The sequence below is a fragment of the Argentina anserina genome, chromosome 1 (genome assembly GCF_933775445.1).
Source record: "Argentina anserina chromosome 1, drPotAnse1.1, whole genome shotgun sequence".
In the NCBI taxonomy this organism is placed as follows: Eukaryota; Viridiplantae; Streptophyta; class Magnoliopsida; order Rosales; family Rosaceae; genus Argentina; species Argentina anserina.
The window spans coordinates 23,875,147-23,899,909 of record NC_065872.1 but is presented as its reverse complement, the minus strand read 5'-3'; the positions used below and the strand labels follow the sequence as shown (position 1 = coordinate 23,899,909).

The 24,763-nt window shown below is 39.4% G+C and overlaps 4 protein-coding genes across 4 annotated transcripts; 2 read left to right on the top strand and 2 right to left on the bottom strand.

Annotated features, from left to right (window-relative positions):
- Positions 1-499: 499 nt before the first annotated feature.
- On the bottom strand, positions 500-6,296 carry LOC126795212 (5'-adenylylsulfate reductase-like 5). The gene is made up of 4 exons (XM_050522060.1): positions 5,932-6,296; positions 2,358-2,539; positions 1,796-1,920; positions 500-1,409 (listed from the first exon to the last, which is right to left on the bottom strand). The coding sequence occupies exons 1-4, from the start codon at positions 6,109-6,111 to the stop codon at positions 982-984; spliced, it is 915 nt and encodes a 304-aa protein (XP_050378017.1). The 5' UTR covers positions 6,112-6,296; the 3' UTR covers positions 500-981.
- Positions 6,297-7,874: 1,578 nt separating this feature from the next.
- On the top strand, positions 7,875-9,760 carry LOC126795231 (eukaryotic translation initiation factor NCBP). The gene is made up of 6 exons (XM_050522078.1): positions 7,875-8,057; positions 8,139-8,234; positions 8,306-8,410; positions 8,494-8,571; positions 9,194-9,313; positions 9,401-9,760. The coding sequence occupies exons 1-6, from the start codon at positions 7,899-7,901 to the stop codon at positions 9,530-9,532; spliced, it is 690 nt and encodes a 229-aa protein (XP_050378035.1). The 5' UTR covers positions 7,875-7,898; the 3' UTR covers positions 9,533-9,760.
- Positions 9,761-15,954: 6,194 nt separating this feature from the next.
- LOC126795271 (superoxide dismutase [Cu-Zn] 2-like) lies at positions 15,955-17,423 on the bottom strand. The gene is given in 5 exon segments (XM_050522118.1): positions 15,955-16,830; positions 16,925-17,020; positions 17,101-17,123; positions 17,125-17,170; positions 17,256-17,423. Coding segments are annotated over 5 exon segments (291 nt in total). The 5' UTR covers positions 17,335-17,423; the 3' UTR covers positions 15,955-16,783.
- A 3,813-nt stretch (positions 17,424-21,236) lies between these two features.
- Positions 21,237-23,896, top strand: LOC126804551 (uncharacterized). The gene is made up of 3 exons (XM_050531971.1): positions 21,237-21,794; positions 21,939-22,104; positions 22,221-23,896. Exons 1-3 carry the CDS (start codon positions 21,237-21,239, stop codon positions 23,894-23,896), a joined length of 2,400 nt encoding a protein of 799 aa, XP_050387928.1.
- Positions 23,897-24,763: the final 867 nt, after the last annotated feature.

Here is a 24,763-nt window from a genome sequence, read left to right as displayed (position 1 = left end):
TGGTTTCACAAAGCACTAATGAGACCAAATGATTGATCCCACACAATAATCTATTTAACCAACAAAAGAATTGCTCTACCAAACCGGATACCATAAGCTATGAAATTCTGAAATGGTCAGACCATATTGAGCCACTCCTTAAAAGTGTACTGACCATCAGAATGATTGGTATATAACTATACACTGAACTTCAGTATGACATTGAACTGCCAATTTTGCTTCAAATGGAATTTTGGTCGGCCTTCGAGCGCCGCCGAGGTACTACTTCATCAACTATGTTCGTATTTCTCCAGTTAGCAGTTAGTCACTAAACACCAAAAGTGTTGAAATTGTTAATTGTCCATAAAGAGCCTTCAATGTCAGCATTGCATGTTTCAAAACACGCACCTGCATAGTCTAAAGATAAACCAAGCTTCAACGAGAATGAGATTACTGTTTGTGGAGATGGCTGGTAGGAATGTAGCACAGTTGCTCGAAAATCTGGCACACCGAGAACTAAGCTTTCAGGACAAATGTAGGTTTGGCATTCTGAACAATGTTATCAGAGCTTTCTGACTGGTAAGCAGGTCTGGCATTATAGACAAGGTATAAGAGCTGTAACTCATGGTAATCTTGCTGGTAGGTTCCACACTAACAATTACATAAGCCTTATCCTTTGTAATTCCTTAAGCTAGGATGCTTCACTTCAAGGTTTAAAGCTATTCCTCTATCCGCACACTTATGGGAGAGAAGTTGACATTTCATTCCGGTGGTAACTCATTAAGTAATTTTGTTAAGCCTTTACAAAAACCACAGTATTCTCAAATTTACATCACTTTGTTTGCTTTCCCAAAAACCCAACTCAAACAAGGACAACAGCTTCAACTATCATTACTAGTAAATATGGTGAGCAAGGGAGAGAACTACCTGCCTCCAAAAGTCTCACAGAGTGGCTCTTCTCTACCCCTTGATTTGGCTTGTACAAGATTGTGAGGTCTGCAGTTAAAATGACGATGATCTAGCAGATGAGGATTCACCCAACGAGACTGAAGTCAGGGAAGAAGCCCAAACCCTAGCATTCTTTGCACCTTCGTGGAAATTCCTGGTCTTGCATAATCTCAGCTTATTCCAAATCCTCCTAACATCAACCATGTGGAGGATACGCCCCATAATTTGACTTGTCTCTCCAAAGATTCCCACATTGAAATGAGGAATGTATAGAACCCAGAAAGCTTTCAGGTGAGTCAATGCCTTAGGCAGTATGTGTAGAAGTACCCGAAGACAGAGAAACAATGTAGCGAAAACTAAATACGGTTCCATCCTTGATATCTCTCTTAGTGAAGGCAGGTTATTCATTGATCGGATTGTCTTTTCACCATGTTCAAGACTGAGGGATTGATCATGATAATAATATTGAACCGGCTCAAGTCCTGATAGACACAATCAGACAGTAAATAGCATAACTTGATCAAGTCACTACACCGCTATTCCAATTAGTGCAGAAACAGACTAGCAAAAGAACAAAACAAGAGAAACCAATATGGTGCAGGTGACATTCAGTGTCAGGGGGCAGTGACAATTCCACTGATAATGTATTCAGGACTAACTATAGTCCGTAGTCAGGTTCTAAGTGTGACTTGAGTACAACATTAACTAAATGCCATTACTCATGTTTGGCACTACCTGATATGTTTATTATGTCTTGCCAGGTCATAGCATATACATTGACCCAAAACCAGCTAACTGCATGCTTGAGGCATGCTATCAGTCATATTAAAATTGTAAAAGGTAGATTTGGATTTTGGAAACCTCTTACTTGTGATTTTCTGGTAAAATTGTACAAGGGACATGAGATCTTTTGGACCATGATATCGCACCCTTGACGTCTGGTTGACTATTAGAATAGAAGGGAAGCTAGGGATTCCATATCTTGAGAATACACTGCAACAAATCACATCAGCGGTGGGTAAATTCAGGCCAAATACATGCTGATTCTTCTACAACTTAAAGACAGCGAAACATAAATATGTTTCACAACATTTTGATAATGTATCCCTCCTTTTGTTGGTTGTTCGAGGAACTGATGCAGTTAGTAACTTAGTATATAGTAATTGTATATACTAAATTACTAATTGCATCAGACAATTATCAATCATCAGACACAAAATCAACATTAGAAGCCGACGGTTCCAGACCAGCAATCTTTCATTTCTTTTGCCAATCAAACTTAGCTATAGTAACTTACAAAAAAGCAATCAAACTTACATGTTTCTTTCGCCTAAAAAATATAGCTATTCATGCTTCAGAATCCAACGCAAGAGAACAAAGCTCACGCAAAGTCAAAAGAAAAGCAAATGAGACAAAAAAAAAACACGCACCTTGGGAAGGCTGAAGACTGCTCAACTGCCAAATGCTCCACTTGAGGGAACATGAAGCTAAGCATTTCAAAACTAGGTATCAACCTGCGTGAAAATGGGCACCAAGATGCATAGAAAAGTATAGATGTATAACCAGAATTCCGTTTTGATGACAAAACTCTGTCAATGAAGTTTCCATCCACCTGCAGAAGACGACAATATACGATGTCATGTTTACAGCTTCCAGAAAAAAAAAAAGAGAGAATGTAGGTTTTACAGATATAAAATCTCGATTAACATTGCTTTTTAAATTTTATAGCTGAAGAAGGAAAAAAAGAAGAAGAAAGAAAAATACATATTGACGATAAAATCATCCAAAAAGTAACTACTTATGGAATAGATAAATGTTAACCATAGACTTTATTATAGTTTTAAAGGACTACATAACTGTGAGACTAACAACAGGAAATCAACCAGCCATATTGATGTTCATATAGAAACCACTGGTAAAAATGTTAGTTTCCTAAATCCCAAACTTGACCGAAGTTGAGCATAATTCTGTTCAAGGTTTTCATCATAGATAATTCCATTTTCTACTAGGGCTTTGTGCGAAACAAACATCCTTGGGATGCCTTGGATCTATTATATTATCTGATGTCATAAAAAAGTAATTTCTGTGACTTAAAAAGGCTAATTGATTTCTAATGCGTTGTAGAAGTAATCAGCTTCTACTGTGAAAAGAGTTTTTTTTTGTTAAATATTACTTTTAGAAATGCTATCAAAATATAAATACTATTTGTGTTCTTATTGAAAATGACTTCTAAATTCTGCTGCCAGTGACCCTAAATTTTAATTAAAGCTGATTTTCTGTAAATTATTAAACACAATAAAGTCCAAAATTTTGGATAAAACTGTTTTTTTTTTTGCACACCAATTCCAAAGGGGTCCTTAATCATTTTGACTGATCACACAGATGTCATAGCTATAACAGAATTATGGTGAGATTAATTTAAAAGCAGTGTCTAATGACAACTCATTCTGTTAAACAATATGAGCTTATAAATGGGAGCATCACATAGTACACTTCACATTCTCAGAGCTGACATCAAACTACAAACATTCCACTCAGAACCACAGAAGCTAGAGCAGAATGGAATCTACATCAAATACACTTAAATTTAACCATAAAAAGAAAATGTATCTGAAGGCTCAAACATCATATGAACACCAGATCGACGACTACAGATCTGAATCTAACTTGATCAGAGAGATAGCATTATTTGTCATAGATATATCTTGTGATTATGACCTAAAAAAGCTAATAATTAATATCTCAAACAACCATGTGCTGACTTCAAAAACAGTTTAGGTTTAGGTAGTGCAGAAAAGTGGCAGACTTTATATACAACGGTAATGAAAAATATAGACTAATGTCTTTTAAACCGGATTATAATCCTTTATACTTTCTGCAATAAAAGCAATTTTCAAGGACAAACAACATCCACAATATATACAACTTACATTTTCCATTTGTTGACAGTTGGACAGACTTTATAACTTATAAGAGGGTTACACTTGGCCACTCCTCGAGATGTGGTAACTTTTGCATTTACTCTTTACCAAATAACCCTACTCAACAGAGAAATCAGAGAAGAAATTCCCACTTTCTAGCTACAGCATAAACTCACCAACATAGACAAGAAAAAAGACGGGGATGATAGAACTATGAAGACAAACCCAATATGACAAGCATAGTTTGCTTCCTCTAACTACTTTAATAACTGAAAAGTCTTCCATCATTTAATGAGATGAAGCATCCTCTACTTTGTATACTGCAAATACGACTACATATAAACATACAAAATATTCGTCTGACATATCAATCAAGCTTTATTCTCTAGTCAGAGAGCTTTAAGATAATAGAAACATCATAACCATATTATAAAATGTTGACTCCTTTATAAAATCAAGTTTCCCAGTCACAAAACAATAAACCATAAGTAAATATAGTTCATTCTAAGGATCAAAGTACAGAGCCCCAAAATGGAAATGTCCACCTCTCTGACGTTAATCATTCTCTTTGGAAAAGATGGCATAGGTTTTACAGTGTCTATTACAAAATTGAACAAAAATCCCTAAAGGCGGTCCTCTTCGTCTGTTCTTACATTTCCTTCTCACATGCGGTATTTCAAGCCATTCTCAATTTCTCACTCAAATGCTTATCTCTCCCACCCTACCATTTTCAGATTTATCAAACTTCACTTTGTCAGTATGATTTTAGTTGAATCATACAAGTGTATACTAAATCAAAACTAAATGAGTTCTGTCTGTAAACATAAGAACACTTTATTTAACAAATTTTCTACGAATAGTAATAAATGAAAAGGCTGGTAAAAATATAAATTATAGGGGGGGGAGAGAGAGAGAGAGAGAGAGAGAGAGAGAGAGAGAGAGGGCCAGTTCAGTACACCATTTATAACAGGATTGGTTTGATTGCACTTGTGCTTACGGTGGAACAAATCAATATGTTTTAAATTTAGTAGGAAATCATTGTAGGTATAAGAAAACACATGCACAGTCCATTTAAGTAAGTTAAAAATCTCCAATTATAACTTTATTCCCAAATGATATACTACCATATTAATCAAAAGCCTAGAGCCTGGTATATAATTGCTACAACTGTTTTCATCCTCTCACATCAGTTCTCTCAAAATATAGAAATTATAAATAAAAAATAATTTCTTGATCACTGACCTATTACTGTATTGCTAGTACTGATAAATTAGCAATCAAGCAAGTGAATCCCTTTTAATCTCTTTTAGATATTTAATTTTTGGAATATGGGTTTTGGACTGTCATTGAATTTTACCAAAACTTTATTAGTTTATTATTATAAACAGCATGTTACAACATGTAGGTTAAAACCGCCTAACTGACGAACCAAATAATCTTTAATCCGATTTGAACGGATCAGACAAGTTATCCAAACTGCCAAAACCGCTCACTTTGGCATAAAGATAGTTAGGATTCAAAAACGGATGCAGCACAATCGGCGTGCAGCCCTAATTTGGTCGATGTGACACTCAATCAGAGAACACTAACTAACAAAACCAACTATCCAAGCTGCATGTGTGGAACCACATATGATTTATGAATTTAACCAGAGAGATTTAGAGCCTAACTCTATCGAAAGACATTCTTAACACATTCTCTATATGTTTTGTCAGATTTAAGTGACTAAATGTTTCCCACTGGAAACGAAAGCACTGTCATATACCTACCTCCTAACTTGTTCTCAAACTTGACGGCATCAAAGCAAAACCAGCTACAATAAATGCATGTGAATAACAACTCATCATTCAAAAGATCAAAAATAATCATTGAAATGGATTCTACTCCTATCAAATTTCTTAGGATGCCAAGTAGCATATGTGATTTACGCATTTATCTCCAACAAAAACATGGCTGAATGATATTAATTCAAATGAATACATATGATGCGATTGCAATAACACTAAACATCCCAATATGCATAGACCCAGATAAATTTGATTAGAGAAAATAAAGAGAGAAAGAAAGAAAAGGGTAAAGGTACCTGGAGAGGTGGGTAGGGAGAGATTGAGATGGGGCATTGAGATTGAAGAAGAGTAACACGGAACAAATCGGATTGGTGAGGGCAGACAAGGGAAGAAGAAGAAGACGACGATACAAGTTGTAGGGTTGTAATACATAACAACATCAACAAAAAGATTACATATTTACAAGAAGAACCCATAACATACGAGGATTCAAAGAAACAAAAATGGAAATCTATCAAACAGTATTGGATGGTTGTTTGAGAGTAGATAGATAGGACAAGATGATGATGATGATGATGATGATGATGATGTTCTTGTTGTTGTTGTTGTTCTTGTTCTTGATTGGGCAATTGACTATTCTCTCCTCCTCCGGCTAACAATGCACGCTCACCAATCTTGAATCTCCACCTACATTTCCTCTCCTCTTCCTTTTTATATTTTTTTCTCAACTCTATTTTTTTGTTGGATAAAAATAATTCAAAAATATTGTTAACCAAATAATAAAAAATAAAAAATATATATCCACCTATTTGATCAACAAAAAGACAAAAAACAAATATCGCATTAGCATCCAGGTGTGTTACATCGTCAAACAGTATTAAGAAATCTTTTCTTTTAGATCAACCGACAAAATCACGAACTACAAGTTCTTCAATTTGTTCAAATGAAACGTTAGTGACATAGGAAGGGGAGACAATAAAATGGTAGTAAATGAGTAGAAAAAATAACTTTATTTGTTATACAATTGGTTTTCTTGGTGGATATGTCTAAAATAGTTGAGAAAAACAAATCATATCCTGAATTAGAGACTTGATGCACTATGGAGTGTAGACAATGTTCTAAATATCTCGATATATCCTCGATATATCCCTGATATTAGGAAAACGATACGATAAGTTGCTTATCGGTCTATTATATCGGTCAACCCGAAAAATCAAGTCAAATGACGATATATCGGATCAAACTCAAGTCAAATGACGATATATCGGTGTTTTTTGTTTAATTTTTTTATAAAACCACTTCTTTTTGAAAAAATAATTTAAATAAAATGAAAGTTTTGTCGATAGCATTCGATGACGAGAGAGTTTATGATGAATGATAACCTCTATTTTTATTAATTAATACTATTTATGTATTTTAATTGTCAAAACAATCAAATATTTTTTTATGAAGTTTATTTAGTACATTTTACTTCTATAAGTTTTAATTTCTTAAGTTTATTTGGTATATTTTGATGTATATGTTTATAAATATATTAAATTTAATTAAAAATTAGTAAAAACGATAAATCCGATATATCTCGATATATCCCCATTATATTCTTATTTTACAAAACCGATACGATACCGATAACCGCTATTTAAGACATTGAGTGTAGATGTGTTGACTTAAGCTGATTGTAAGTTAAGTGAATTGCTATAGACAAATAGAACACATGCCTTCAAGTAAATCAGTGGTCTCAACTGCCGAGAGAGTAGAGTATCTCTAATACTTTTGGAGATAGCCATACTCGTGTTTCTATTATGGGTTATGACAAAAAAAACCCTACGGAAGCTCTTCCATGAAAGACCGAAGGTAGCATCGATTTTAATTTGAACAAAATCTAGTTTACGAGGTGTCATTAAATCATAGTAACCCGAGAACAAGAATCATATATAATAGCAAATTGAATATGTTATGTTTCATAAAAATGAAGATCACTTTGTGGGCCACTTTTTCTTAAAAAGTTATAGATCATTATAAGTTATGGCGGGAGTTGCACTTATTATTTGTGACGCGAAATCCTAATCTTGGCTCATACTTGACATGGAGCATGCAATGTACGAGTGTGAGAAATGGAACCCACACTAATAGGAATTATTTTCATCTCAAGGGACTAGTGAAGTACATTAGAAAAAAGAAAAAAGAAAAAAGAAAAAATCCCTTGTCTATAAATTGAAATATTGATAGGCATTTTTGAAAAGGGATTAGGGCTTTTTTGAAGATGGATTTGGTTGCAGAGAAGAAGGAGATGGACAATCACAACACCTACGCTCGAGCTCTCATCGATTCTACTGCTTCTTCTTCTTCTTCTTCTATCGATAACCCCACCAAAGACGCCGAAGACCAACGCGACCTCCGACCTGCCCTCCATCCTCTCAAGGTTGGTCTTTTCTTTTGATTTGTTCCCAATAGAATATATGCTTTCGATCCCTCACTCTGTGCTTGTTTCATTTTTTATCAGAACAAATTCGTGTTCTGGTACACTCGTCGCACACCCGGAGTTCGAAGCCAGACTTCGTATGAAGACAACATCAAGAAGATCGTCGACTTCAGCACGGTACCCACCTCTTGTTCTGACTCAATCTCATCCTTGATTTGTGTTATTGATCTTGTTGTTGTTTTGATTAGGTCGAAGGTTTCTGGGTGTGTTATTGCCACCTGGCTCGTCCTAGCTCATTGCCCAGCCCAACTGACTTGCATCTCTTCAAGGATGGAATTCGTCCTCTCTGGGAGGTGACCACCCACTACTTCTCTCTTGTTTGTGCTATTATGTTTACGGAAATGCCCATAGAGTCTTTAACTGTTGTTGTTTGTAGGACTCTGCTAATTGCAACGGTGGTAAATGGATTATACGCTTCAAGAAGGCTGTCTCCGGCCGCTTTTGGGAGGACCTTGTAAGGACTCTACAGCTCTTTACTTTCTTATTCATTGTGCACCCGTCTGTTCTCAAGCAAATGTTTTCTGTTGCCTTTTGCAAATACACGTCATAATTGTCGTAAGTTAGTCAAGATTTATCAAGTTTTACTGAAATATGTAGTTTAGTTTTCAGTGAAGTTGTAGCGAAATTTTATTCAACACCATCCTTGTAAATGTTAACTCTGGAAATAGATCATAGCTGTATTATGTCATGTAGGATACCATGTTGGTTCTTTGCATAATGTCTTGCTACACCCAGTTTCAACCGACACTTAAGTTGTTGATGGCAACTCAGTAGCATATTACTGAGATGTCAGTGATACGACGGAAGAGTAAATGCCATTTATTTTCATATAGAATTCAGAGTTCAATTTCATGAAATGCCTGCATACAAGTGTGCAAAGCAATATGCAGACATTCTTATTGTTTTCCTGTTCTTTCTTCAATATTCATTTTCTTTCTTTCATATATAAAAGTTTACAGGAAAGGCGGTTTGCACCAAAAGGTTTATCTATGTGTAGTACCATGGCTGTTTCCTAAAGTTGGAAATGGAGAACTGAGAGTTCAGTGTGGTATTCTAACTACTGTATATGAATGCAGGTTCTTGCCTTGGTTGGTGACCAACTTGACTACAGAGAGAACATATGTGGGGCGGTACTAAGCATTAGATTCAATGAGGACATAGTCAGTATCTGGAATCGTAATGCTTCTGATCATCAGGTAGGCCATTTGAATCTTGATTGCTACTTTCATGGCTAGTTTCTATCCTAGTGTAATTGCTTACATCGTTTAACATTGTTTAACCAGGCTGTAATGGCTTTAAGGGATGCTATTAAGCGGAACTTGAAGCTCCCACACAGCTATGTCATGGAGTACAAGCCTCATGATGCTTCACTCCGTGACAATTCATCATATCGAAACACTTGGTTGAGGGGTTAGAAGTTTGCAAATTTCTTTTGCTGCCTCCTGATAAGTTGCTGTTACAGATACATTTCATTAGAGCCAGCTTGTGCCCGAGTGTGCTCAAGAAGTTATGACTAAAATGTCAGATGATAAAAGAGAGATCTTGTGAGGTCAGAAGTTGAACCTGTAACAGATTTGTATTTGTACTAAAGAGTCTAAAGTTACCGATGGATTATTAAACGAATCTTATTTCATTTCTGATTATATGTTTCTCCTACTGAACATTTTCAATTTTCTGTTCAAGTGTTCTATAGTTGAAGATAGGCACTACTACAAGCCTTTGCATTTTAGATTATAACATGTGTGAGAACCCTGGTTTTTCGTTGTCTATTTTAGAAAATGAAAGCTATGTTAGAATTTATTAATTTTTCTGGCTTGTGCATGTATGTATTGGAGTGTGAAAAAAATATTATCGAAACAGTCACAGTTTGTATGCTTTGCCAAAGCTCGAGATTGTTCCCAAACTAGTTTGAAAAACTTTAGCTGCTCCTGCTAGTTGCAACTTTGACACAGATGGAGAAATGAGGTGAAGGTTTAATTTAGCTAAATTTTACTCATTTGGTACTTTAGAGTTTAGAGGCATTGATATCTTCATTAATCAAACAAGATGTGGTAAAGTGGTGAGCACAAAGATCACCTTTCATAGTGTAAATTTTTCTTGTACCAACATACAGACTATTATTACACTCCCAAGTTTATATTACACAAATGAAGAAACAACAGTGAAAAGAGACGCAATTGATGACTACGTATGTTGGGTTGTAGATGGTGGCCGCTGGTTTTCAGCGCGGGGGCAAACTGTCGGCGGTGAGGAGTTGGTCGGTACAGGGTGCGGGCTTCTCTGTGACGGCCTGCAACTTCGTGTCCATTGTTTTTGGCTGGGCTTGGGCTCTTCTTGGGCCTGGGCTTAGTCACCTACCCTTTCTTTTAGTATTTTGTTCAATAATACTCCCTTTGTGTGAGTAGTAGTGTAACGGGTCTTGCCTCTGTTCATTTGCTTTTTAGTTAGCACATGGGCTAACCCATTACACTAGTATTGATGTACACCAATTGAGGTCCTAGGCGGATATACTACGGGTTTAATATGTTTGCTTGCGATTGAGCATAGTAGTAGTCTAGTGTAGGCTTAGAATATGAGTTTAGTCTCCCGCTTGACCAGGCGCATGGTTTCTATTGGAGTTTGTTCTCCTGGATGACTACCGGTTGTATGGCTTCAGCCATTATGGGCGACTTGCCCGATGGAGTAAATCCATTCCCCTAAAAAAAAAGTGAAAAGTGTTGAGAAAAATTTGTCATATTGATTGTAATAGGTTGTGTATGAGTTGTAAAGTTTCTTTATGTGTAGTAATAGGTTGTGTATGAGTTATAAAGCTTTTTATGTGTAGTAATGGGTAGTATATGAGTTGTCTCAATATTCCCACTACTACTATAAAGCTCATAGTGATACATCAATAACAACACACTTCAGCCATTTCTTTTCTTATATTTTACATGGTATCAGAGATTCCTCTATGTTTTCTCTTGCTTTTCTTACATTCATATAAGGCAGCAGCAGCAGGCAGCTCTAGGCAGCGGCAGGTAGCTCCAGGCAGCAGCAGCAGGCAACTCCAGGCAGCAGCATAATTTCTCGTTCTACCTCGCTGCATCTTAATTTCTCGTGCAGCATCTCCTATCATTTGTCATGGCTGGTGATGATGATGTTCTTTCCCCAGGCAAATCAGTTCCCCTCAATTCCACATAATTATCAAAATCCAAATCTCCCCTCTCAGATCCATTTTATACTCATCCCTCTAATCACTCAAGCATGATCCTAATTACTAAAGTCTTGGATGTGAACAACTAGAATGGTTGAAAAATGGATATGCTCCGAGCTTTGAATTCCAAGAACAAGCTTGGTTTTATCAATGGCACAATTCAGTCTCCTTTAGAAAAGACTGATCCATATGACTATAAAAAATGGACTCGGGTCAATGACTTGGTGCAGTAGTGGATCACCAACACTGTCAGTCAAGACATTGCTGAGAGTCTCACCTATTACGCTTCCGCTCAAGAGGTATGGGAGGACTTACATGATTCAAAAGGTAATGCCTCTTGAATTTTTGAGATTCAGCGAGATATAGCTTGTCATAAGCAAAAGCAACAATCAATCTCAGCTTATTATACAAAACTGAAAGGTTTTTGGGATGAATTGACTTCCTATTCTGAGGTTCCACATAACTCCCAAGGAGATCAACACAGACTAATGCAATTTCTGATGGGTTTGAACGATACAATGCTATTCGCAGTCAGATTCTTTTGATGAACCCTTTGCCTACAGTCCGCCAAGCTTACGTTGTTGTTGCCCAATAAGAGAAGCAACGTCTACTCAGTGCTACACATCCAGCCGAGTCCAGCGGTAGTGCGGCCATGACGGTCCGAAACTCTGGCAGATTCACAAATCAAGAACAAGGTAGCATGCCCAGTTTTAATTAGGGGAGAGGGAGATCTGAGTCAAATCCCCGACCACATTTTGGCAGATTCAGTTCTCAAGAACGGCGATAAGGATCAGGAAGAGGCCGCCCTCAATGCGTCTACTGTGGAGACCCTGGACATTGGGTTCAGACTTGTTTTGAACTGATCGGCTATTCTCCTGGTCACCCAAAGGCGAAGAAAACTCAGCAGACTTCCACTCCTAAGCCGAATTCAACACTGGTTTTCAAGTTCCATTTGCCAACAACGTTTCTAGCGTTGTAAGTTCTCATGCTGGGCCTTTAGTTACTCTATCTGAAGCCCAATTTAATTGATTTCTGGCAGCCGTTAGCAGTATGTCTTCAAGCTCTAACTCTCATCCCAATGTAACTCCGAAAACTAAACCAGGTTTGTCCAAAGTTGCTTCCCGCAATTGGATCATCAATAGCGGGGCAACCGATCATATTTCATCATCAACTGAATTAATTCATGTTGATAATCGATGTTCTTTGCCTCCTGTCTTATTACCAAGTGGGGATAAAGTTGCTATTGTCGCAAAAGGATGACTGCCCTTAAGTTCCAATTTTTACCTCCATGATGTGTTAATAGTGCCAAAATTTGAAGTTGATTTGATGTCAGTTAGTCTTTTAACAAGAGGCATGAATTGTTCAGTGACTTTTTATCCTTATTGGTGCATATTGCAGGATCTGGTTACGAGGAGGATGATTGGTTTGGGTGAACAACGTGATGAATTATACTATTTGGTGGCATTACCGACGGAGAAGTCCATGAACCAACCTACCTCTACCACCAAACAGTCTACTGCAACATCTCTATATCCTCCACCGATCTCTGGCACAATAGGCTCAGACATGTGTCTTCACCATGCTTAGGTTTCATCATTAAACATTTTTTTTAATTTTCTCATTCAATCAAATAAAGCTTGCCACATATGTCATATGGTAAAGCAGAGTCGTTTACCTTTTTATAATAGCAAAATTTCTTTGAATAAACCTTTTGAAATTATTCATTGTGACATTTGGGGTCGTTATCAACATACTTCACTTTCTGGTACATTATTTTCTCACAATAGTTGATGACTATTCACGTTTTACTTGGATTTTTCTAATGCGACCTAAGAGTGAAGCACAATCTCTCATAAAACGTTTTTTAACTATGTTCTTACGCAATTCGACTCTCGTATTCAATTTTTTTGTAGTGAAAATGGTGTTGAATTTATCTCTCTGTCATTTCTTTTATGATAATGGAGTTGTTTTCCACCATTCTTGCGTTTACACACCTTAACAAAATGGGGTTGTGGAACGTAAGCATCGTCATATACTCCAAGTTGCTCGGGCATTAAAATTCCAAACTCACATTCCCTCACAATTTTGGGGTGATTGTGCACTTACAATCATTCACATCATCAATAGGTTACCCACATCTCTTCTTTCCTTCAAAACTCCTTTCGAACTACTATACTCCAAACCTCATTCCTTTTCTCATCTTCGTGTTTTTGGGTGTCTAGCTTATGCCATAAATGTTCATCCTTCCCATAAGTTTGATCAACGTGCTACTCGATCCCTCTTTATCGGGTATTCGGTTGGTCAAAAGGATTTTAAGCTATATGATTTGTCTACAAAAAAGGTTTTTCTAGTCGGGATGTTTAATTCCACGAAGATATATTCCCTTATGCAGCCTTAGACCCTTTAGGCCATCAACCCGGCCCAATTTTTGCTCCAATACACGAACCCGACCCGATCCTTCCTTCATCTGATATCAATGGCTTCACTTTTGATATGGCAATGATTGAGCCAGAACCTTCACCACCTCCCTGTCCATCTACGACAGCTCCTCCCTCTCCCTCACCTTCCTCGCCACCACCTCCGCCTCCACCATCTCTGATCCGCACATACTCCCGTCGTCCACCACCCTCTGCCCAGCCTCCACCTGATCTGCCCACATCAGTCGCCCCACCCACCACCGAACCCATCCCCCTCCGTCGCTCCAGCCACTAGTCGCACCCACCGGACCGCCTCACTTACAATGTTCGCTGCATTCACTCAAATATGTCGTCCTTCTTGGTCTGGTCCGACTAAAGGAACTCGTTACCTGGTGGCTAGCTATCTCTCTTACCATCGGTGTGTGCCCCATCATCAGGTTTTCTTGGCTCAGATCAGTCATGCCATTGAGCCACACACCTATTCTGAGGTAGTTGTTCATCTGGAATGGCAACAAGCCATGTTTTCTGAATTCCAAGCCCTCGAGGCTAATGGCACATGGACCACACTTCCGGCTGGCAAAGTTCCCATTGGTTGTCGTTGGGTATATAAGATCAAGCACAAAGCAGACGGCTCTGTTGAACGTTATAAAGCTCGGTCGGTTGCCAAGGGTTTCACTCAGTTAGAAGGTGTGATTTTCAGGAGACTTTTTCTCCTACTGCTAAAATTACTACTGTTCGTTGTCTCTTAGCTTTAGCAATTGCTCGTCGTTGGAAATTACACCAACTGGATGTGAATAATGCTTTCCTTCATGGTGAATTATCAGAGGAAATATATGTCTCCTCCGCCAGGTTTTCGGCGATAGGGGGAGGAGAATCTGGTATGTCGATTGCACAAGTCTCTGTATGGTTCGAAACAGGCTTCAAGGCAATGGTTTGAGAAGTTTTCTGATGGAGTTTAGTCAGCCTTGTATGTTCAATCTAAATCTGATTATTCATTATTCACTAAGAAGAAAGAGAGTTTATTTACTGCCCTTTTGATTTACGTTGATGATATTTTAATTACTGGGAATGACATGGAGACAATTGCTGCACTTCAGACTTTCTTGCATAGTCAATTTCATCTCAAGGATCTTGGAGACTTAAAGTATTTTCTTGGCATCGATGTTCAACTTCAAAACATGGTATCTTTATCAGTCAACGTAAATATACCTTGGAGATTATTGAAAATGTAGGATTATTGGGGGCCGCTCCGACAGATACTCACATGGAAAAAAGCTTGAAATTGTCGGAGCATAGTGATCTGCTCAAAGACCCTGAGAAATGTAGGAGGTTGATTGGCCAACTCATATATCTCACTGTATCCCGTCCTGATATTACCTATGTCGTCCATGTCCTTAGTAGGTTCATGAATCAACCTAGGAAGACACATTGGGAAGCAACATTAAGGGTGGTACGTTACTTGAAAAGTGCTCCAGGACAAGGTTTATTCTTTGATTCCATTAATGATTTAATGGTTGAGAGCCTATTGTGATTCCGATTGGGCAGGATGTCCAGTCACAAAAAGATCTACAACCAGATACTTTATCTTTCTTGGATCTTCCTTGGTCTCTTGGAAGTCTAAGCGCCAAAAGACAGTGTCTTGATCTTCAGCATAGGCTGAATATCGTGCTATGACAGGCACATGTTGTGAGTTGACTTGGTTACGTTGCTTACTCAAGGATTTGGGCATGTTGCTTCATGAGCCAGCTTTGTTATTCTGTGACAACAAGGCTGCACTCCACATTGCAGCCAATCTTGTTTTTCATGAGCGAACAAGGCACATTGAGATGGACTGCCATTATATCCGAGACAAAATCCTAGATGGTTCTGTGGTCATAAGACATGTAAGTTCTGCCTATCAACTAGCTGATATTCTCACTAAACCATTGGGGAAAGACATTTTTATTCCTATGATTCGCAAGTTAGGAGTGCAAGACATCCACTCTCCAACTTGAGAGGGAGTGTTGAGAAACAAATCTGCCATATTGATTGTAATAGGTTGTGTATGAGTTGTAAAGTTTCCTTATGTGTAGTAATATGTTGTGTATGAGTTGTAAAGCTTTCTTATGTGTAGTACTAGGGTATATGTGAGTTGTATCAATATTCTCACTGCTGCTATAAAGCTCATAATGCAACATCAATAACAACACACTTCAGCCCTTTCTTTTCTTCTTCTTTTACAAAGTCCTCTATGCAGCTGCAAGTCTGCAACTATGTCTCAACAATATAAAGTTATGAAATCTCCTTATTCAGCTATGGAAAAATTGATTCAAAGTCTATAATATGGAGTCCTGATTCTAATTTTGTAAGAGTAAACTTTGATGGATCTTTTCAACAGAGTTATCTTGCTGCAACTGATATTTAAATCTGTAATCAGGCCATCAGGGAGCACCAAGAAAAATCAACACTGGCCTTTAGATCTTGGTTATTCTGATGTTTTGTTCATTAAAGCTCTAGCTCTCATAGAGGGTTACAATAAGCAATGACTATCTCCATATGATACTCTAGCTCTTTGTTGCAGATTACTACATTAGGTCACTCCCTGTAAATCACCAGTGGGAACAAGTCTAATGCTTTATACAACTTTTTATGGACAATTCTAATGTTTTTAATGATTAACTTTAAGTGTATTCCGTAAGAGGATTTGTCAATAACATAACTTTGGCAACCACATTTTTTTATCGACATAGGATTGCCCCTCATATGAACAGATCCAACTTAAGACAAAGATATAATGACTGACAAAGTCTTGTTGACTATTATGTATGGTCCATTGCAGACATACTGGAAAAGGATTAGAGATGCAGCTAAAACAAATAAATAAGAACCAAGCACCCGAAAGTGATGAAAGTTCTAGTAATGGACTATGATGATACCTTTGCCAAGATCATCAGGATCAGCATGAACAACAACCGCCCTCCCAAGAATGGAATGAGGTCCGCTTAGTGGAATCTAAAATAAATATAAATCTCAAACAGTAAACGGGCAGCAAGCTGAATGCAACAACACGAAAAGATTTAATAGGCCGAAACTCTGATGTCTGAGACAGAAACCTCAGCAACTCCTGCAAATCGATCAGTTCAAAAGGCTTAGTCCACTCCTTCCGAGCTGTATACTAGACAATTGCAAGCATAAATCAACATAAACATTGTCCATACCGTCCTGGCCGGCAGTGACGTTACTCAAATCACCGGCGTGTCGGTCGTGGTCTGACGTAGCTCCATGTTCCTTGTTCAGTGGAGTGAAGTGAGGTCCTAACAAACAAACCAAAATTGCAGACCATATTTGAACTCAAAATTGCAAATTACGGAAATTTGAACTCAAAGAGTGTTACCAGTGGAAATGCAGCCGTTTGAGGAGGCCCGGAGATAGACCACTGATCTTGCCTCTCACATGGGTCGGCCCTGCAATTATTCTAAGTAATCTTAACAACAACTACTACTACAATTCGAAAGGGAATCAAAATTTGATGAGAGAAAGAGGGAAAACCTTGGGGGCCCTGCACGAATGGAAGAGAGCCTCTGACCGGAGACTTGTCTCCTCCGGTGATCACAGCCGCTGCTTTCATATCTTTCCTTGTTTCATTCTTTCTTTCTTTCTCCCAAATCCAAGCCACTTCCGCTTTTTTACGATTTAAAGAATCTAGTTTGACAACATATGAATGGATATTGTAACATTATTTACCACGATAAAAAAATGGCAATCTTTTCTTTCATATTGGAAAACCAAATCAATAATTGATACTAGACAGGAACACACCCACATGATGTAGCCCCATGATGTAGTTGAATAACTGCATAATGTGGTTATTTAGAGATCAATCATGTTTACACGACCAGTACCGTACTGATCGTGAAATTCATGCACAATCACTATTGAATATAAATTTAAGGGTGCGGATAATCTTTTTAAAATTGAGTTATTTTATTTTTAACTCTTGGATGTGGTTGAGCATGAATTTTATGGTCAGCTACTGATCGTGTGAACTTACAAATATAGGTGTAACGTAAGAGAAAAACTAGTCAAAGAAAGACAAGAAATATGCTTTTGAGTGTCTTTATCAAAGCCCAAGCAATCACCAAACTGGGGGAAGGAAAGTAAGAAGGACTCTTATGATAACATTTATTTAATTTAACCACTTCCTTTTCTTATGAATGTTATTAAATAACTCACACACCCTTACAAATTTCAAGGTTTTTAACATTTGAGCTAAACGTTGTTAGCTTAATATAATCACTTAAAAATGTCAAAACATATGTTAAAATCTGAGAACATACTAGATCGAAAATATGAACTTTTAAAAGAACCTTAACTCTGTTTGAGCTGATTTGAAGATATGAAATTATCGATATAATTTGCAAGTATTCACAATTCAATATATAGTTGTATATAGTGCACTACATTACATTGTAGAGAAGAATTTGTAATTGGTAGTTGTAATGTGTTTGATTTGGTTAGTCAGTTAGTTTAGTTCAGTGGTTATTGTTGAATGAGCTCATGTGTGTGTTATGATCAGGCGTACCTTTTCGAGGCCTCCAATTATGCAGACCAGGCAGGGGCAGGACGTCCATGTAGCAAAGAAGAGTGACGATGACGAAGATAACTGGGATATGCCTGAGGGTGACATACCTTTTGTTGGTAAATCTGTCGCATTGATTTACAGAGGCTTTTGGTTCATGTAAGTCGCACAAGTTTGATTCAGTTACTCTTTTGGTTGGCTCTGTGCATGCTTCATTTTATGAGTTTCTAATGTTGCATCAGTATGAGTGTATTTTGTGCGAAATGCTCGGTGTTTATAAATTGAGGAGAGAGTTAATGAGATTGAATGGCATTAAAGTAGGGGGCTGAGAATGGGTGATATTATGTTTTAGCAGTATTGGATCCTCAGTAGTCGGAAGACATTGTTCTTTGCCTTTTCGACTACTGGGCACTAGTTAGTTGGAACTCATAGGAGGTAAAGGTACTGAAGAAAAAAGGATTTGAGGAGTAAGGATTTGTCTTCAGGTTAGGTCCATGAAATAGTTAACAATTTAACATATCACAATGTAGCAAAGACTTTGAAAATACACAATTATACTAGCTAGTCCTAGTTATTTTGCCTCTTTCTTCAACTATACAGCAATGTGAATAGCTAGGTACATCAGTGAGCTTATATGAGCGGATAAAATTCACCTTTTTTTTTTGGATAAATCACAAGAAACTAAGAAAGTAGAAGGTGGATTCTAGAAGACATTGTCACTGCTTTCATTAGAGACGTATGAACTACGAAGCACTTTGGAAACTTAAAAAGTTTTCTTTACTGATTTACTGAAGATTACCAAGAAATGCCAGTATATAAGAATTCATCCCTGAAACTGGCAACTATCAGTAGTGACCTGAACTTAAGGGTGCAATGCTGGATATCAGTTTTCTCAGAAATTCTTATTCCATCTGTGAAATAAGGAAAACTCTCAACTGATGCATACCCCAAAGAAGGTAAATACTCCTGCCTGGGGCTTGAACATTCATATCAATTGTTTTGCCTACAGCTTTGGTCTTAAGACCTGACTTTCCATGACCTTCGTTTAGATTTCATTTGGAATTTCTTCGTGTTCAATTGATATGGGCATATTTTTGCAGAAAGGAATGACGGTAATACCAACTATATTTCGATGACAGGCACAGATCATGGTTTTGATTTTGACAGCAGAGCACGTCGTGCCGTGGCCAACCGACTCTCGACCCTGAAAACTGCATCGTATGATAAAATTAGACCACTGCTTCTGTGACCAACTGTTACTAAAATGGTGTTGTAACCTTTGTCCGAAACTTAAAAAAAAGTCTGTTCAGTTTGTGGTCGGCCTAGAATGCAGACCTCTGGCTAAAAACTCAACATGAACCACTTGGATTAAATGGTTCGTTCAATGTACGGATATTAAGCCTTGAGTATAAGATTTAACACATGAATGGAGCTTAAACTTGACTCAATGCTCATGGTACAGAATTCCACCAAGATTAAAATTCCAAATCAGTCCTATGGTTTTCGTCACTCTAATCCTCTGCCGTCTAAATAAAGCAAGAATTAGAACCTAACAGCAACCTGGTCGAGAACCCAAGCTTAAATTTGATTTTCCCCCACATAATCAAACTTCCTACTTATCTCCTAAACCTCTGAAACAAACATAATCAAACTCCATTTCATCTTCAAATCATTACAAAGTTCCACACAAGGTAGACAAACTGAAAATAGAGAAATAACTTCAAATAACAGTTCTTGAGCCAAATCAGTAGTCGTTGAGCCAAACCAATTTCAACAAAGCTCAACAAGCTCTCCGAGAACCCAATATTCATGATACAATTAGTCATTGTACATCATACAGATAAAGAAGATATGAAACTGTCATCTCATTGATTGTAAGAGAATAAGAGAATAAAAGGTCTCAAATACAAGAAGTAAGAAACAGACAATGTTCTTTACTTGCATAAAAGAAATCTTTTCATTTGAAATTAAGATTATTACATAACAAGTGGAAAAGAAATCAGCACAGCTCTCCTTGGTCCTCAGATATGTTTGGCATGTTTCTTCAGCAAAACCTCCACACAGTCCTATTTGTTTAAACAAAGAGATGACGGTCAAACCATCCTATTTGTTTGTGGAATTGATACTTGTTGAAGATGTTGCCATTTACATCATTCATATAACATATGGTATCAGAGCAGGCAAGGGTACCACAAACTGCATAAAAGAATTTTTTGGTTTTGTTTTCAATTCAGTAAACATTAAGATGAATACAAAATCAAATTTTCAGTTGATTAAAATTCATATTAAGTAAATCCGCATTCATTAATCTTAAGCCCACTTAAAATTCATATTAGCTTGTTTCTCAATCATTGAGGGCATCCTAGCAACATGTCACATCCCGCCAAACTTAAGCAAAATTTTCCCTTGAGCATTAGATGGATCCGGAATATGGCGGAACACTTTGGAAGATCATAGAAGATCCTAGAAGGCGTTAGAAGTCTCAAGAAGCCTTGGGATATTTCCGGACATCTCTAGAACCTTGGAGAGGCTAGGTGAACTAGACCACTCAAGAATACTCTAGAACACTCAAGGTTCATCTTAGAATTATGTAGAATTGTATAGAACTCTCTAGAGTCATCTACATTGTACATAGTCCTAGAAATATCTAGAACATGTAAAGTAGGATGAGGAGGCCTATAAATAGCAAGGCACCCCTCTCATTTGCTCCATCAAGCAATCAAGCAAGAAGCAAGCTATCAAGCATACTTGTAAGTTCTCTCTTGTTCAATATAAGTTATCTTTCGAGACATTCTTCTTTGCCTTTCAATTGTTCTAGCAGGGCGTTTGCGAGTTTAAGGCTGACTTAGTATACATGAGTTGCTAAGGCCGCACGAGTTGCATAACAAAAGAGTAAGCTCATGACAGTTGGTATCAGAGCCGAAGTTCGATCATGAGGCTAGCTCGACACAATGGCAAAGAATGGCAATCCTGTTGGTAGTGGTTCCGACGACACGCAAGAGAAGGGTCATGAAGAACTTGTCAACCCGACGGTTCCAAAGAAGGAACGAGTGAAGGACATGTTAGCTGCAATCGATTCACGACTAACTCAAGTGGAAGAGAGTGTGAGTGGCATGGGAGCCCAGGTGGAAGATTTGGAGGCGAAGGATGTCGCAATCCACACTGCGATCAAGGGCATGATGCTCAAGCTAGAGAAGTCCTTGCGGGGCGAGATAGACAAGGTTCGCGGGGAGTTCATGGGGGAACTCGCCCGGATGCGTGAAGTTCAAGAAAGGGAGCACAATAGCATGCTTGCACGCATGGAGGAGATGCATGCAGATTCTACACGCATGGAGGCAATGCAGGCAGATCTTGCCCTATGCAAGCGCGCACTAGCCGCGGGGGCTAGCACCAGCAGCAGCGTAGAGGCCAAGCGGATCGAGGTGCCAAAGCCAAAGAGCTTCGGAGGCATGCGCAACGCTCGAGAAGTAGACAACTTCTTATGGGGGCTAGATCAATACTTTGGGGCTGTAGGCATCATGGAGGAGGATGCCAAGATAAAGACCGCGACTCTTTATCTCACTGACACCGCCATGTTGTGGTGGAGGAGAAGGCGAGGAGATGTCGAAAGAGGTATGTGCACCATCTCTACCTTTGATGACTTTGTGAAAGAGCTTAAGAAGCAATTTTATCCCGAGAATGCCGAGGATGAGGCAAGAGCTCGCTTGCGAAGACTCAAGCACACCGGGCCTATTAGTGATTACATTAGAGAATTCACTAACTTGGTGCTTGAGATTCCCGACCTATCCGACAAGAATGCTCTCTTCAATTTCATGGATGGTCTCCAATCATGGGCCAAGACGGAGCTAAGGCGACGAGGAGTGCAAGACCTTGCTACCGCCACAGCCGTGGCCGAAGGCTTAGTTGATTTCTTAAGTCCAAGAGAGTCCACCAAGGTGGGGGAGACAAAATCCAACGCAAGGAGGAGCCCCGCCGTGAGAGCTACTTGGCGAGGTTCAAGGATAAAGGCAAGTCAAGGGACATGCGGAGCTTGGACAAGCCAAACGACAATAAGTGCTTCCTATGCGATGTGCCGCATTGGGCTAGGCATTGCCCACAAAAGAGAGCACTAAGCGCGCTCTTAGGAAGTCATCAAGGCGAGAGTGAAGCCGAGGGTGGCAATGGAGGTGCACACTTAGGGTCTTTGCAGGTGCTTAATGCAATCCGCTCTACACCTAAGGTCCAAGCCAAAGATTTACTCTTCACAGACATCACCATAGGTGGGAAGCCAACAACGGCAATGCTCGACACGGGGGCAACCCACAACTTCATTTCCATTGAGGAGGCACGCAGGCTAGGACTAAAGGCAAGTAATGGAGGGGGCTCCATCAAGGCGGTTAACTCACCTGCCCGCCCCATACAAGGAGTAGCTCGAGGAGTCAAGACAAGCGTGGGAGCTTGGTGTGGGAGCCTATACTTCTCGATTGTACCGATGGATGACTACAAGGTAGTCTTGGGGTTGGAGTTCCATGATCAAGTCAAGGCATTCCCGGTGCCATTCGCCAATAGCTTATGCATTATGGATGGCGAGAAGTCGTGTGTAGTGCCAACAACCCGAGAAGCAAAGCAAGACATCAAGGTCTTGTCGGCATTGCAATTCAAGAAAGGCATCAAGAGGGAAGAGGAAAGCTACTTGGCCGTCCTTAGTGAGTTTGATGATGAGGAGCGAAGGCCACAAGATGACATGCCCAAGGAGGTAGCAGCAGTTCTTGAAGAGTTCAAGGATGTATCACCCACGGAACTGCCCAAGAAACTACCCCCAAGGAGAGAGATCGACCATGAAATCGAGTTGGAACCAGGGACAAAACCACCCGCCATGGGTGCATACCGCATGGCACCTCTCGAGTTAGCGGAGCTAAGGAGGCAATTAAAGGAGCTTTTGGACGCGGGGTTCATTAGACCTTCGAAAGCCCCGTTCGGTGCCCCGGTGTTGTTCCAAAAGAAGAAGGATGGATCTCTACGCATGTGCATCGACTATAGGGCGCTCAACAAGGTCACGGTAAAGAACAAGTACCCTATTCCTCTCATTGCCGATCTTTTTGATCAATTGGGTCATGCACGCTACTTCTCAAAGTTAGACCTTCGTTCGGGGTACTACCAAGTGCGCATTGCGGAGGGAGATGAGCCGAAGACCGCATGCACCACAAGGTATGGATCTTATGAATTTTTGGTCATGCCTTTCGGCCTAACTAATGCACCGGCGACATTTTGCACCTTGATGAACAAATTATTCCACCCCTACCTTGATTGGTTTGTAGTCGTCTACTTGGACGACATAGTGGTGTATAGCAAGACCATGCAGGAGCATGTGGAGCACTTGCGGGAAGTGCTTAAGGTTTTGAGGGAAAACCAACTATACATCAAGATGGAGAAATGCTCATTCGCCAAGCCGGAGGTGTCGTTCTTGGGGCACAAGATCAAGGACGGCAAGCTTATGATGGAGGATTGCAAGGTGCATTCCATCCAAGAATGGGAACCACCCACCAAGGTACATGACTTAAGATCTTTTCTTGGGCTAGTTAACTATTATCTCCGTTTGCAAGCATTTCGCAAGTCACTAGCCCATTGCTAAGCAAGGTCAAGGAGGGACTAAGGGTAGACCCTCAAGCACAAAGCCTCATCACCTTAGTGAAGGAAGGAAAAACCCGGAGGTTTTGGCTAGACGACGAACTTCTCTACATGAGAGGCCGCCGTATCTATGTACCGAAGTGGGGAAACTTGCGAAGGGAGCTCACCAAGGAGTGTCATGACTCCAAATGGGCCGGCCACCCAGGTATGAAACACACACTTGCCTTGTTAAAGTCCATGTATTATTGGCCTAGGATGCGAGACGGGGTCGAAGAGTATGTGCAAACATGTCTAGTTTGCCAACAAGACAAAGTAGTCCAGCAGCAGCCGGGGGGGGGGGGGGGGGGGGGGGTTGCTTGACCCCTTACCCATACCGGAGAGACCATGGGAGAGTGTCTCTATGGACTTCATCACTTGCTTGCCGATGTCCGAGCAGTTTGGGAGCATCATAGTGGTAGTGGACATATTCAGCAAGTATGCAACCTTCATGGCCGCATCAGCCGACTGCACTGCGGAGGAGACAACAAGGCTATTCCTACGCAATGTAGTCAAGCTTTGGGGAGTTCCAAAGAACATTGTCAGCGACAGAGACCCGCACTTCACGGGGAGATTTTGGACGGAGCTGTTCAAGATGTTGGGGTCAGACTTGAACTTTTAACAAGCTTCCATCCACAAAGCGACGGTCAAACGGAGCGCGTCAATGCTCTCTTGGAGCTATACTTACGGCACTACGTGAGTGCCAATCAAAAGGATTGGGCCAAGCTTCTAGATGTGGCGCAGTTTTCCTACAACCTGCAGCAAAGTGAGGCCACCAATAAGAGTCCTTTTGAGATCGTTTTGGGACAGCAGCCTACCTACCCCTCTATCCCTT

Excerpts from the sequence above, each read along its gene's own strand:
- LOC126795212 (XM_050522060.1), bottom strand. The coding sequence starts at position 6,111 with ATGGGTTCTTCTTGTAAATATGTAATCTTTTTGTTGATGTTGTTATGT. Across the intron at positions 1,921-2,357 it reads CAGTCTTCAGCCTTCCCAAG|TGTATTCTCAAGATATGGAA; the intron begins GTGCGTGTTTTT and ends GATTTGTTGCAG. Across the intron at positions 1,410-1,795 it reads ATTTTACCAGAAAATCACAA|GACTTGAGCCGGTTCAATAT; the intron begins GTAAGAGGTTTC and ends TGTGTCTATCAG.
- LOC126795231 (XM_050522078.1), top strand. The coding sequence starts at position 7,899 with ATGGATTTGGTTGCAGAGAAGAAGGAGATGGACAATCACAACACCTAC. Across the intron at positions 8,235-8,305 it reads AGATCGTCGACTTCAGCACG|GTCGAAGGTTTCTGGGTGTG; the intron begins GTACCCACCTCT and ends TGTTTTGATTAG. Across the intron at positions 8,411-8,493 it reads GAATTCGTCCTCTCTGGGAG|GACTCTGCTAATTGCAACGG; the intron begins GTGACCACCCAC and ends TGTTGTTTGTAG.
- LOC126804551 (XM_050531971.1), top strand. The coding sequence starts at position 21,237 with ATGGCAAAGAATGGCAATCCTGTTGGTAGTGGTTCCGACGACACGCAA. Across the intron at positions 21,795-21,938 it reads TAGATCAATACTTTGGGGCT|CTTAAGAAGCAATTTTATCC; the intron begins GTAGGCATCATG and ends TTTGTGAAAGAG. Across the intron at positions 22,105-22,220 it reads TCTCTTCAATTTCATGGATG|GTGGGGGAGACAAAATCCAA; the intron begins GTCTCCAATCAT and ends GAGTCCACCAAG.